The 14,207-nt window shown below is 39.9% G+C and overlaps 1 protein-coding gene across 1 annotated transcript in view; it reads left to right on the top strand.

The window, feature by feature from the left end:
- Positions 1-7,497, top strand: part of DISP1 (dispatched RND transporter family member 1) — an 87,476-nt gene extending 79,979 nt beyond the window's left edge. The window contains exon 8 of the mRNA XM_066568470.1: positions 3,842-7,497. Coding sequence (XP_066424567.1) covers positions 3,842-7,486 — 3,645 coding nt within the window. The 3' untranslated portion in view covers positions 7,487-7,497. The remainder of the gene's footprint in view (positions 1-3,841) is intronic.
- The last annotated feature ends 6,710 nt before the right edge of the window (positions 7,498-14,207 follow it).

The following is a 14,207-nucleotide window of genomic DNA, read 5'->3' as shown; positions in this document are numbered from 1 at the left end:
GTATTAATTTAGCAAATTCCCAAACTGTTTTCTCTACAACAGCCGTCATTTGCTGGCTTAAAATGTTGAACTGTAGTGGAACGTTGTATAATGAATCTCCCTTGGCAGTCTGCTGACAGGCATTTTGTCCTGGTTGACTCCCTTGTTGGAAGTGAGTTTTGTCCTCACATGCTTGTTAAATCTTCCGTATTTCCCCATCAGAGATGATTGCACTGACAGGATGGCTCATGTGGTTTTATCCCTTTTTTCTTGCAATCAGAATGAGCCAGGTGAGCAAGAGTACGGGATCTAAAGCAGCCCAGCTCAGTTTTGAATGAGCTGAGCTAGGGAGTCATCACATCACTAGTTCAATCAGGAGATCCAGGGGAGAATAACCTTTAACAAGGGTAAAAATTGAGGCTGAGTGAGGAAGGAGATGCTAAATCTGTGCATTTACTGTAGAGAGGTTCAGTTGCACAGGCAGCTGATGCAGGTAAATCCCAGGTAGTGCAGATCGTTGCAAAGCAATGCAGTCTGAATTAAAAAACATCATTCTGTTTAACAGAGGATGGTTAATTACCTCTGAAGAGAATCTCTCCAATGATTACATTACTACTGAGAATTGTTTCTTTTGTTCCTCCTCATCTGCTCACCTTGATAAAAATGTATTATATCAAATACGGCTGTACCTTCTGAGGGAAGGATGAAACTACTTTACTACAACAAACAAGGCCTATAAAACCAACTCTTCCTTTGAAATAAGAACACTTCAGAAAATGAAATGTTTGATGCATCATCTACACCCACAACTGTGTAGATATTTATAAAAAATTTTGTTGTAAATAATGACTTTGCAGATCTTTCTTTGTAAATTACTTAGGAATAAAGTAATTCAAGGCCTCAGCTGAGCAGAACAACAGTGCATCATGGTAGCAGCATTGATTTTTAGCTAGTTAGTATGGAAAAACGAGTATGGTTAGGTTTTGGTATTTTTGCTGGTCTGTGCATATAAATTTATTTTAAAAATTAGATACTCAGGGCTCAGAAAGGGATGAAGTTTTTTTCATAGTTTCTTTTTAAATGTTTGTTACTTATAAATAACATTTTAAATTATTTGAACACTTTCTGGCAATTTTTAAGTACATCTGACACTTCTTAGAACTCACAAAGTGCTGTGATTATGTCCCACTTTTAAATGCTAAGTTCTGCTAGCAGCCAGTCCCTAGGGAGGCAGAGGATGCTGACTTGCACTGCAGTCATAACAAAAAAATCTATGACTTTGGTGACCTTCTGGTCTTACAGACTCTTTTCTGGCTGTAGTTATTTTTGGTTTTGAGCTCATGCTTGTTCAGAGCCACAGTTCTGTTGAATTAAGTGGAAAAGCTTTCTATATTCAAAGACAGGAAAATCAGGCGCTCCTTGCTGGAAGTGCAAACCTTTGAATTTATGTATATAAATGAATGTACATAAATGAATTTATGTATATCAGCACTAGTGCTGGAAGTGCAAACCTTTGAATTTATGTATATAAATGAATGTACATAAATGAATTTATGTATATCAGCACTAGTTGGTGCTGATATCCTGCTTATCATCAGAAAAATTTCTGATGATAAGCAGGATATCAGCACCAACTAGTATTGGCTTTAGTATGGGACTAACAGCATATCCTCTATGTATTAATTGTATTCCCATCTGCTTGAAACTACTTTAACTATAGGTTTTACTGACATTTAGGGGCTCTACCCTGCAGCTGTTCAGCATATGCAAGTCGTATAATCATCATGGAAACTTTATATACAAAATAGTTATGGGAGGTGTTCCAATTTTTTTACTTCTTGGATAAGAGGAGCTTTTTTTTTCCACCTGTTAATTGCAGAATGTTTTCCATATAAACTGTAAACAGCTATTTTATTAACTTTAATGACTGTATATTAGGTCTTAAGACTGCTTCCCCACAGCAGTGGATTTGTGATTCTCTGTCCCTGCAGAGAGCCATTTGGGCAGATCTGCCCACTGATGTGTGCAGGTTGCAGAGTTTCATTTCTTACTTGTTCCAAAGTAAATTGAAGTGGTGCCAGGGACAGAGCAGGTCTGGAAACACCAGAATGACCTTTCCAGTTCCTTTGGATCACCAACAAAGCCCAATGCTACAATCTATTAACATTTAACGTAGTATTTTAATGAACTATCAGGAGCTAAATTTTGTATTTTACTTTTTAATTTCCAGCTACCACCTCATGTTACTTTATCTTTGCCAGCAGTTACTTTGACAGTGAATGTTTATGGCCTGCAGCAAGCGTAGAACAGTGTATAAATGTCATGGTCCCATCTTGAACCTGAATACATAGAGAAAACAAATCAATCCTTTCCTCCCAGTTTGCCTATTACATCCTCATAGGACTAACCTGGAGATGTGCCATGAAAAACACAGATATGCTATTCCAGTGCTTCCTTTTATTTAGTTGATTGTTCAGTTTTTCCCGAGTTTGCATGTGTGAGAGTTTTTATCTGGAAACAATCAAATTTGAATTATCCTGGTTTTTTGGAATGCCAATTTGTTATTGTTCAGAAACTGGTTGACAAAATTTGGTCCATATTAAAGCTTTTATAACTGCTGAGAGAATTCCCAAGTGTATTTTTTGGTCTGCATTATGAAGGATTGCTAATAATAAGCCTGAGCAATTTTGCTGAAGAAAAAAGAAAAAAGAGGCTAAGTGGTTTCTTTCAGATCACTTAAATTTAAAGCATACATGGACAACTGTTTCAGGATGCACTCCTATAAAATCTGAAGAACATGGCTTTATCTATGTGACTGTATTAATATGTGTAATATTCAGTGTAACTTGATCAAAACATAACTTTGACATATATCTTAACTATTTGAAGGGCTAATTCTACTTTGTCACATATAACAGAAGTTCTGGCTTTGGAGACTTTTATTCCTCGTGCTCTCCAAAGATTGAGTTTTCTCATCTTGAGAGAATTTCCCTGATCTAACCTTGTTAGAGTTTCATTTCTGGTTTATAGTTACTTTCAGTTTGTTTAGAAGTGTCTTGAGGTCATTTAGCTAAGTCGTGCTCTTACTGTCTTCAACTAAATCTGGAGTATTCTGGAAGTGAAAGAAAAATATCCCCATAAGGGATTAAGACTCACTTGGTTGAGGAGTATCTTTAACCAGAACGTGCTGTGCACTGTGGGTGCAGTGTTCAGAGGCATGACCTGTTATTTTGGGGTGCTTCACGACAGTGGAATTACCTTGTGCTTTGGAAAACCTGCATGACTTAGGGACATGCAGTGCCTGGGTAGCAGGCAGAGCTGTTTGGGGACAGTGCCTGCCAGCTGTACAAGAGCTAAAAGAGATTAATAAAATCAGGGTTGTAGAAGAGAGAGATCAGGTGATGAAAGTTATGGTAAAGCTGTCACATCCTTCCTTTCAGGATGGTAAGTCCTTGCCTCTCCTAGGAACTTCAGGATATGATTACAAGCAGAATGAAACTTCACTGATGTATGGCTGATTGTTTATTCTCAGGAGTATAGCATGAGAAGAGAGTTAACAGATCTCAGACTGGAAAGAAATAAAACATTTCAGTGGATCTTCAAATAATACTCTTTAACACTTTTGCCAATTCTGTGCCACTGTGACAAGTCTGTATACTGGCTGGTTTAGTCTGCTGCATGTAAGAGGATACTGGTCAAAAGCAGTGTATGTGGAAATAAGAATTTAATATGTTAACAGCAAATATTAACGTAAACTGAATTTTCATAATTTAAAGAAATTTTTTGGGTTGGTTTTTTTTTTGGTTACTGAATGTTTCAGACTGTTACTTTAAATTGGATTTGCCTCCCTGTCTTTATACAGATCAGATCCCATTCCCAGTTTGGTGATCTCTGCCAGAGAGCCACTGCTGCTTCATGCTGTCCCAGCTGGACACTGGGCAACTATATTGCTATTCTAAACAACAGGTCATCATGTCAGAAAATTGTCGAACGGGATGTCTCTCACACCCTAAAGCTGCTTCGCACTTGTGCCAAATACTACTACAACGGAACCCTGGGGCCGGACTGCTGGGACATGAATGCCAAAAGGAAGGACCAACTCAAGTGTACAAACGTGCCTCGAAAATGTACCAAGTACAATGCTGTTTACCAGATCCTTCACTATCTAGTGGACAAGGATTTCTTAAGCCCAAAGACAGCTGACTATGTATTACCAGCTTTAAAATACAGCATGCTCTTCTCTCCCACTGAGAAAGGGGAAAGCATGATGAGTATTTACCTAGATAACTTTGAGAACTGGAATGCTTCTGATGGTGTAACAACCATCATGGGGATTGAGTTCGGAATAAAACATAGATTGTTTCAAGATTATCTGTTGATGGATACTGTGTATCCTGCCATAGCCATTGTAATTGTCCTGTTAGTTATGTGTGTGTACACCAAGTCCATGTTTATCACGTTAATGACTATGTTTGCAATAATTAGTTCCTTGATTATTTCTTATTTTCTCTATCGGGTAGTGTTTAATTTTGAGTTCTTCCCATTCATGAATCTCACGGCATTGATTATCCTTGTTGGGATTGGAGCAGATGATGCTTTTGTCTTATGTGATGTTTGGAACTACACAAAGTTTGATAAACCTCATGCTGGCACCTCTGAGACAGTGAGCATCACATTGCAACACGCTGCTCTTTCCATGTTTGTCACGAGTTTTACAACCGCTGCTGCCTTCTATGCTAATTACGTCAGCAATATCACAGCAATCAGGTGTTTCGGTGTTTATGCTGGCACTGCCATTCTGGTTAATTATGTTTTGATGGTTACATGGCTGCCTGCTGTAGTTGTATTACATGAACGATACCTTGTCAATATTTTCAGTTGCTTTAAGAAACCTCAGCAGAGGGTATGCAACAACAAAAACTGCTGGACAGTGTTGTGCCAAATGTTCCACAAGATTATTTTTGCAGTCTCAGAAGCATCCAGGATATTTTTTGAGAAAGTTTTGCCATGCATTGTTATCAAATTTCGGTATATTTGGCTTTTCTGGTTCCTTGCCTTAACAATTGGTGGAGCATATATCGTGTGTGTAAATCCAAAGATGAAATTGCCGTCATTGGAGCTCTCAGAGTTTCAGGTGTTTAGGTCTTCTCACCCATTTGAACGATATGATGCAGAATACAAAAAACTTTTTATGTTTGAACGTGTCCACCACGGAGAAGAGCTCCACATGCCGATTACCGTAATCTGGGGTGTCACACCTGAGGATAATGGTGACCCTTTAAACCCTAAAAGCAAAGGAGAGCTGCAGCTAGATACCAGTTTTAATATTGCTAGCCCAGCTTCGCAGGTTTGGATTTTACGTTTCTGTCAAAAGTTAAGAAATCAAACCTTTTTTTATCAGACAGAAGAACAAGACTTCACAAGCTGCTTCATTGAAACATTTAAGCAATGGATGGAGAATCAAGACTGTGATGAGCCATCTCTTTACCCCTGCTGCAGCCACTGGACCTTTCCATACAAACAAGAAGTTTTTGAATTATGTATTAAGAGAGCTATAATGGAGCTAGAAAGAAGCACAGGGTACCATTTAGATAGCAAAACCCCAGGACCTCGCTTTGACCTTAATGATACCATCAGGGCAGTGGTGTTAGAATTCCAAAGCACCTACCTCTTCACACTGGCTTATGAGAAAATGCATCAGTTCTACAAAGAGGTGGACTCATGGATTTCAAGTGAGCTTAGTTCTGCTCCTGAAGGTCTTAGCAATGGTTGGTTTGTGAGTAACCTTGAATTTTATGATCTTCAGGACAGTCTTTCTGATGGTACTCTGATTGCCATGGGCCTTTCAGTTGCCGTTGCATTTAGCGTAATGCTTCTTACAACTTGGAACATAATCATAAGCCTTTATGCAATCATTTCAATAGCTGGAACTATTTTTGTCACAGTGGGTTCTCTGGTTCTTCTTGGGTGGGAGCTGAATGTGTTGGAATCTGTCACAATCTCAGTGGCTGTTGGCTTGTCAGTGGACTTTGCTGTTCATTATGGAGTGGCTTATCGCTTGGCCCCTGACCCTGACCGAGAGGGGAAGGTCATTTTTTCTTTAAGCCGTATGGGTTCTGCTATTGCAATGGCTGCCTTGACTACATTTGTAGCTGGGGCAATGATGATGCCCTCGACAGTGTTGGCATACACTCAGCTTGGCACTTTCATGATGCTTATAATGTGCATTAGTTGGGCTTTCGCAACATTCTTTTTCCAGTGCATGTGCCGATGCCTTGGGCCCCAGGGCACTTGTGGCCAGATCCCACTACCAAAAAAACTGCGGTGTAATGCCTTCTCTCAGGCCTTTTCAGGAGCCCAAGGGGGCAGAAGTCAAAACAAATCCCACCCTGTTAGCAAGTACCAGATGGACTCCAGAAGCCAAAAACCAGAAATGGAGCATGAGCACTATGAGCTTGAACCTCTGGCATCACAAACTGGAATCTGTAACCCTGCAGAGAAAGTGACATATGGGGAAACTCATATCTGCTCAGAGCTTTTCAGCAGCAGGCCCCAAAGCTCATCTGTGCCTGTGCATCCAGCCTATAATAGTGAAGTGAGTAAAGGCATCAAAAACGTTGCTAATTCATCTGTGCTCCAGACCTCTATTGACCAACACACCATATGCCCAATTTTCTCTCAGAACAGGCAGTGTAGCTGTCCTGATACATATAAACAGGTGACAGTGAAGTGGAGTCCGCACTCCTGTCAGCAGTTAAGCGACACCTTCTGTTACCAGTGTTCTCCCTCCCCAGGGACCGTACAGATCCAAAGCTCTGTAGTTCCTATAAATGCTTTACAGCAAGCTGCCGAGGGTTATGTGCATCCAGTCCAGCATATCCTCCACTGCGACTGCCTTCAGGGAAGGCTCAAAAGAACGATGACACAAAACTCTCTGCCTAAAAATTTTTTCCTCCGGTCTGTGCAACAGTTCCAGGCACATCAGAGAATAAACAGGACAGATACACATGCTCATCAAAACCCAGAGGAAAACGTAAGAACTGTTCCAAAGGTGATGAGCTCCTCACAGTTCCTCTACCGAAATGCGGCACCTCTAATAGTGCGTTGCTCGGAATGTGAGAACAGTGTCCAAAATAATCAAAAGGGATTCTGTCAGCAGACAGGTAAGTGTGATGAAAAGGGTGGTACAGAAGCAAACGAGGTGGAAAGCAAGAAAGCCTCTCTGTCAAAGCAGAAAAAGAAAGCTGACAGCAAGATAGATCAGTGTTCTTTGCAGAATGACCAAGTTTTGAAAGCAGACCAAAATGATAAAAATCACCTGCTGACCAGGTCAGGGAGAGAGGCTCGCTCTGAGGGTTGCCGTGAAAGTTCACACTGCTGTGGCAAGGCAATTGCTGTAAAGTGCAATTCTGTTGACTGTCAAATGCCAAACATCGAAGCCAATGTGCCTCCTATGTTAATGCGCCCAGAACTTTCCAATGAAAGTTTGTTAATAAAAACACTATAATAAACCTTTAATTTGGCAATCCTGCGTCTTTCTTTTAAAAGTAAGTTTAAAGCACTAGAAAGTCCTGAATAAATATGAAATATAATTTGCCTTTTGGAATGAAAAATGTATTTTATAGAACAATAACATTTATACATTTCATAAAGCCATTACATGTAGTAAAACCTGATGTTGTCCAGAATGTTTTTTTGCTATAACTCATAAGGTGGATTATGCTTCATTTAGATTTTGTTCCAGGGCTTTAGTGTTTGATTTCTCCTTATAAACCATCTCAAGAAATAAAGCATTACAAAGAAACTCTTCCCTGTTCTGAAGCCAGGGCTTGTGAGATCAGTATGTGCAATCTCAGTTTGGGGCAGACTGAGATTGCACATTTCCTGAGTACATCATTTACCTTTATTCTTCTGCTGCCTTGGCAGGCTTCTGCACACTTTGAAACAGCAGCAGAACTGTATCTGTGTTCTTTCAGAATTGTTTGACAGACCAGCTCTGCAGGGTAGCCTGTTTGGGGAATATTTTTAACTATTCATCCTAACAAAATTTAAAGAAAAGCTCCTGGAGGTCTGCATAATTTGCACTGCCTGTATTGCATTTCTGTATATATAGTGCAGTAAAACATTTTAAACTGCCTTTCTGGCAGTTTCTGTATAGACTTTACCATTACATACCAGGGAATACAGGTGGAAGCAGTAGTTAGTGAACATTATTGACTTTTCAGTGATCACAACAAAAATACAGTTTATGCAGCTGACAGATGTATGTAAAATCATGACTTGTAAAATTGGACATGAAGTGCCTTGCAATACTGAACTTTTTCCCACAGAGTTAATCTACTGTGGAGAAAGGCGTAGTTAATGCACAGGCTCTAGACTTACTGCCAACAGTAAGTATCAGATTAAGTCAACTCAAAAGGCTCAGAAACATAAATTAAAATACTGTGTTCTGAGTGTTCTATCTGGAGAAGTTCCCAGATGAATATTTTATAAATACTGAGCTAAACCATGCAACCAAGATGTTGGATTTCAGATGTTGTATCTGTGTAAGACTAAGCAGGGTTTAGTAACATGATAGCTGTGGGTAATCATGGGAATACTTGCTGGTCTTATCACTCCAGGAGGGTGGATTTGAGAGCTGGAACGGTGTAGCATGTCATAATTTCTGAGTATCTTAATGACAAATCTCTCTTCATTTCATTGCTTGGTTATGCTGATGATGTTGATTTATGAGACACAGAAGATAGATTTCATGGGCTGGTGGTGATATCAGGTATTTGGTGTGTAATGAATCACTGGAGGAAAAGCCTGGATAATCCTGTCCTAGTGTACATGTTGGAGGCATGCAGAAGGTTCATATCATGCAACAAACCACTTTGGTTTGGCTGGGAGTAGTGATGTTAGTGCTTATATGTTCCAGTGACTGGAAGAGGTTGAAATCTGCAGAAAAACCTAAATTAGTTTTACATAGTTTAAGAGTATTATTCTTTCTTAGTTATAAAATAAAACTCAGTTTTAGTTACCTTGGAACTTGTCACTCAGTTTAGAGCCTGATTCTTTAGCCTGTAATGAGAGTTTTCTGAGCACTACCGACATCATTAATTAAAAGCTAACACTTGCAGTGCTAGCAATCTAAAGAAATTTAAGGGAATAAGAAATAAACTGAACTGTTGCTGTTGTCCAGCTTTTTTTCTGCCCACCACACCTGCTTGAGTGTAGTTTGTCAGACCTTGTCAAAGCAGCATGTAATGCTTACTACAGTGCCTGTCACATGAGCTGTCATTCACAGCTTTGAGACATGGGCCTTCAGGGAGGTCCCCAGCCAATGTGTCTACAGAACAGAGAACTTTGTCAGCTGATGAGCTCAAAATGAGATTTTTCCCTAAGCCAGTTTTCCATCCTGCATTCTGGGTAAGGAAACCATCTTTGATTGCTTGTATTAATAACTGGTTTTGAAACGGTGATGTAAGTGATGGAGATTATTGTTACGTTTCCATAATGATTTATATGTTCTGAAAGGCTGATACAGTGAGAAAAATGGGGCAGATAAGGAGTTCTGGTGTAATGCACTCTTAGGAAAGATTAAAATGAACTAATGTGCTTGGCTAGTGGGCAGGATCACTGCTGTATCTGCCTTTTGTTGTGGCAGTTGTATTAATCAAGTTATAATAAGCAGTTAAGCTCAGCTCCATGAGCAGCCTCTGGCCTGACTGACAGAAGCTCACAGCCAATGGGAGCTTTCCTAGGGTGCAGGCATCTTACTGGTTCAGAGTCTGGACACACAGATATAGACCAATGACCTGTCCCAACCCAGAAGTTTGGAAGGGGATAAAAGTGTGCAAGACACAATAAATGGTACTGTTGTCTGATGACCAAAAGGGAGTTTATCTTATGTTACATCTCAGACATACGGACATCATGGATGCTTCTTAATATTTTGTGACTTTGCCATTTCCTCCCTGCAAACTGCTTTATCTTTTCCAAATCAGTTAGCTGGACAAGGAGCAATCACTGGCTTAGATAAGTTTGATAGTTATGGATGTAGCACCATGTGTGTGCGTGTGCTGCATGTGTGTCAATTCAGGTGTAGACTCTAAAACCCAAGCCAGCGCAACTCCTGAAGAATGGAAGAGAATAGGAATTGGTTCCAGTGACAGATGAAGGTAGATGAGGGTATGCATTACTCCATCCCTAGAAAATCCAGGAGAGAAATTAATAAATGCTAATAATTAAGTTTTTACAGACTACTAGGAGCAACCAAGGGTAGGTTCTGTTCCACTCCAGGAAATTTTAACAAGAACCATTACATCCTGCTGAGACATCTCTCAAAGACTTGCCAGTGATGGCCAAGTCCCAAGGGAAGCTGATTACATTAAAATACTGGAATTTCCATTAACTAATTTCCTGTTACTGAGGTCCTGCCTTGCTTTGGGGTTGCATGGGGATGTGGATGTCTGTGCACCACACAGATTGTCTCAGTGAGGTGCTTCTCCTGTAAGCTGCCCAGGTGGGCTGAGGGCCCTGACACTGTAATGAGAGGTCCAGAACTGGATGAAGCATTTGAGGATTCACTCCTCCCATCCAGATCACTGATAAAGTGATCACTAACATTAAACAGGGTTGGCCTCCAACACAGAGCCCTGAGGAACACCCCCAGAGACTGGCCACCAGCTGGGTGTGACTCCAGTCACCACCACTCTGGCCCTGGCCACCCAGCCAGGTTTTACTCAGTGAACAGTGCACCCATCCAAGCCATGAGCAGCTGGTTTCTCCAGGAAAATGCTGTGGGAAATGATACCAAAGGCTTTACTAAAGTCCTGGTGCATACATCTACTGGCTTGCTCTTCCTCTGGGAAGTAACATGGTCCTGGATTTGGAAGATGCAGATATTTCCATGGATAATCCATGCTGGGATGTTTGGGAATTGTTCTGCCAGTGATGACACATGTTGCTTGAGACATGACACGTGAGCTTTCTGCCTTTTCAAAGTCTTGAAAAAACTTGTCAGTAACTTGTACACGTTACAAGAGAGTCTTTAAAGTGACATCTCTTTGATTATTCAAGGAAGGAAAGAAACTTTATGTGAGAAGACAGCGGTCTCTTTGTGGGTCTTAAGTTGCTGGTATGCTTTCTTCAGGAATAAAGACTACAAGCTAGAATCTTCCCAAGAGTGGGGCTTCTATCTGAGACCAACTCACTCAAATTTGCAGGGGGAAAAAAATTATATTTAACATAATATAATATATAACTTAGTTATCTGTATTGTCCTTGGGATCTGTGTTTTTCAGGTCATAATCACATTTATTTTATAGTGTGGGTAATACATTGATCAGTTTAACAAAACATTAAAAAAAAATTACAGTAAGTTCTTTAAAATATTAAACCTGGCTCAATATACAATCACTAGAAATGCAGCTACCTCATACAAAGGACCAGGGGCTGCGTAGGTAGCTGATAGAGTAACATAAAGGAGTTTTAAATTACTGTTTCATTGTTTATGTTTTTAAAGAAAACTAAAATCCATCTTTTTACATTCACCCATAATCACTTTAATTTGTGATGTGGGAGAATTGTTTTGAAGTGCTTTGAATTAAGAATACCCCTCATATTGCCAGATGGAGTCCTGGCAGTTAGTCTAAGAGAGCTCTAAAAATACAGGTTGACAAATGACAAAAATTTTAGCACAGTAAGAAATGTCAAATTTGATAAAATTTGAATATATTTTATTTATACAAAAAATGTTATACTACTTAATACAGGCAGTAGATGGGTGATGCAGGCCAGAATCACACTGACTTCATTGAATTGGACCTTAAACTTTTTCCACATGCTGGCAAGGTGTATTAAATTTCACTTTTGCAAATAACACCTGAAGTGCCTCTACATGCAGCATTTATGATGGTGAGCTGGGACACCATCCTACTAAGTGTTGCATATTCCCACGTGCAAAACAAGGCTTGCCTTTGCAATAAAAAGTTAATAATGGAGAAGTTACAGTCTGGAAGAAAGGTGAGAGCTTATCCGATTTCATAACAGATATCTGCAGACTCATGAATTTGGACCCGGTGACACCATTGCAGAGTTACTCTCACTTTAACTGTGTTATCCTTTGACTATTTATTCACTCACTTTATCAGAAAAAATCTCAGAGGTCTGCAGAGCCTGTGACATAGATCACGCACAGCTTAGAGAGGCTACAGCTTTTAGGTAGTACTGTCTGAATACTAAGTAGTCTGAATCCAAGGACTCTTGACTTTGCTGTTTCCCTTTATTTGGTAGCCTGTATTCCAAGAGTTTTTCCTAAGATCCCCACCTCAGAAAGTTGCATGGAGTCACGTGTTTCCTGGAGACACATAATTTGGGGTATTTTGGTGCACCTAAAATGTATTAAAGGTAGTATGTCCAGCTGGGTTTTTGATTCCATTATTTTAAGTTTTGGTCAATGTCACTTTACCTGCAAATGGATAGACATATTCCAGAGGAGCGGCTGCTTGTTGCTTTTATTTAAATTCTGTTAGTTAGAAATGTATATTGAGTCTAGTTCTCAAGCTGTTGATTTACAGCTAATGCCCCTCTGTCTTAAAAGCAGCAAGGTAGCACTTGCTCTCTTACTGAGAGCTGCCCACAACTGGTGGCAGTGTTCAAAGTTGAACCCTTCCAGCAGCGAGTCTTTAGAGCATGATGGAAGGCTTTGCTTTGAGGCCTAAACAAACTTTCTTAAGCCCTTAAGCCTTAACCAAAATTGTCTGTAGATTAATCTTAATGGCAATTCTAGAAATGTTTCTCTGTGGCTTAGGAAAGGAGCAGATCATTCATGGCTGACTAGTTAGTTAGTCTGGCTTTCTTACAGTGCCCTGATCCTTGGAAAACAGTGATTAAAATACACACTCAGTATTGGCAGGCCCTTAAAAATTTGACCTGAGCCATGTCTTTTGCATACAATAATATTTTTACAATATTATTCAGTAATTGAAAATGTTTAAATGGTAGGATTGATGATGTACTGAAGTTTACTGAGTTTATGTGTATTTGAAGTCATTTTCAGGACAAGAGAAGGACAGGTGAGGACAGCTTGTCTGATGAGGTGGCGCTTCTGGTTGTCTGCTCTCACTCAATCCTCAGAGCAGGTCACTGGCATCACCTGGCTGTGGTGGCAGCATTCAGAAGCTGACAGAGGAGCAGACAGGTATCTGCAGCATGGTGGGGAGCAGAGGGGCAGCAACTGCAGCGGCCTCCTCTTCTTCCCCTCCCTCACTGGTAAAGTTCTCCACTTGGTAATAAAATCCCCTTCAGTGTGTTGTGTGTTGGAGCAATAATTCACCTCTTGTTTTAGTGGTATAAATCAGAGGTAAGTTAATTGGAGTTATTTGAGCTGGGTTAGCATAAGAAAGAGAGGTATCACAACTGCTGAATTATTGGCTATCGTAAAAAGTCCAAAGTGTTTGGCCCGAAATCCACTTTTGAGGAGATATGTTTATGTGCAAATGCAAAACCCATCGAAGTTCTTACAGTCCAGGTAACAAACAGAAATTGGCAACTGAAGGCATGTGAATCTCTGAAAAGATTTGACAGCACAGAAAAGCAGGTTTAGCACTGCTTTGAGTGGAGAGATCTGTTGGAGTCATCCTGCAGTACAAAATTAGATACTCTCCTGTGGAGAGCTTTTTGGATAATTGGCTAGCTGAGAAAGGCCACTTCGATGTGATACCGTTGGATAAGGATAGGGGAAACAAGCTGGGGATTATGCAACCAAGTGTCCAATCACTGACAAAGGTCATAGTGACCTTCACTGAAACGGGAAGATGGGGGAGAAAATCGCTTGCCAGAAAATGAAGATAGCCTAGGTAGAGAAGCTAGAAGAATGTAAACATAGAAACAAAATAATCATTAGAGCATAGAAGTAGGTGTGGTTGATCTAAGTGTGCTTTAACCAATAATGAGCTCAGCTTTTGCAATATGTATAAGCTTCATTAACACCAATATAAATATGTGTGAGCTTTCAATAAACTTTGGGATTTGCAACTCACGCATATTGTGTGAGGCATTTCTTCCGCCGTTCACGACACTCTCCTTCACTTTTTCATACAGAAATATTCTGTTTCTATATATATATTTAAATCTGTATTTTTAAAACCTATGTTTTAAATATCTCTTCTATAATATATGATAGTATTGTCCCCAAATTTTCCAAGTGGCTTGATATGCCATGGCTGAACACCAAGCCTTTT

The sequence above is a fragment of the Molothrus aeneus genome, chromosome 33 (genome assembly GCF_037042795.1).
Source record: "Molothrus aeneus isolate 106 chromosome 33, BPBGC_Maene_1.0, whole genome shotgun sequence".
NCBI classification, from domain to species: Eukaryota; Metazoa; Chordata; class Aves; order Passeriformes; family Icteridae; genus Molothrus; species Molothrus aeneus.
The sequence above is the reverse complement of the archived record's forward strand: the minus strand, read 5'-3'. Positions and strand labels throughout refer to the sequence as shown.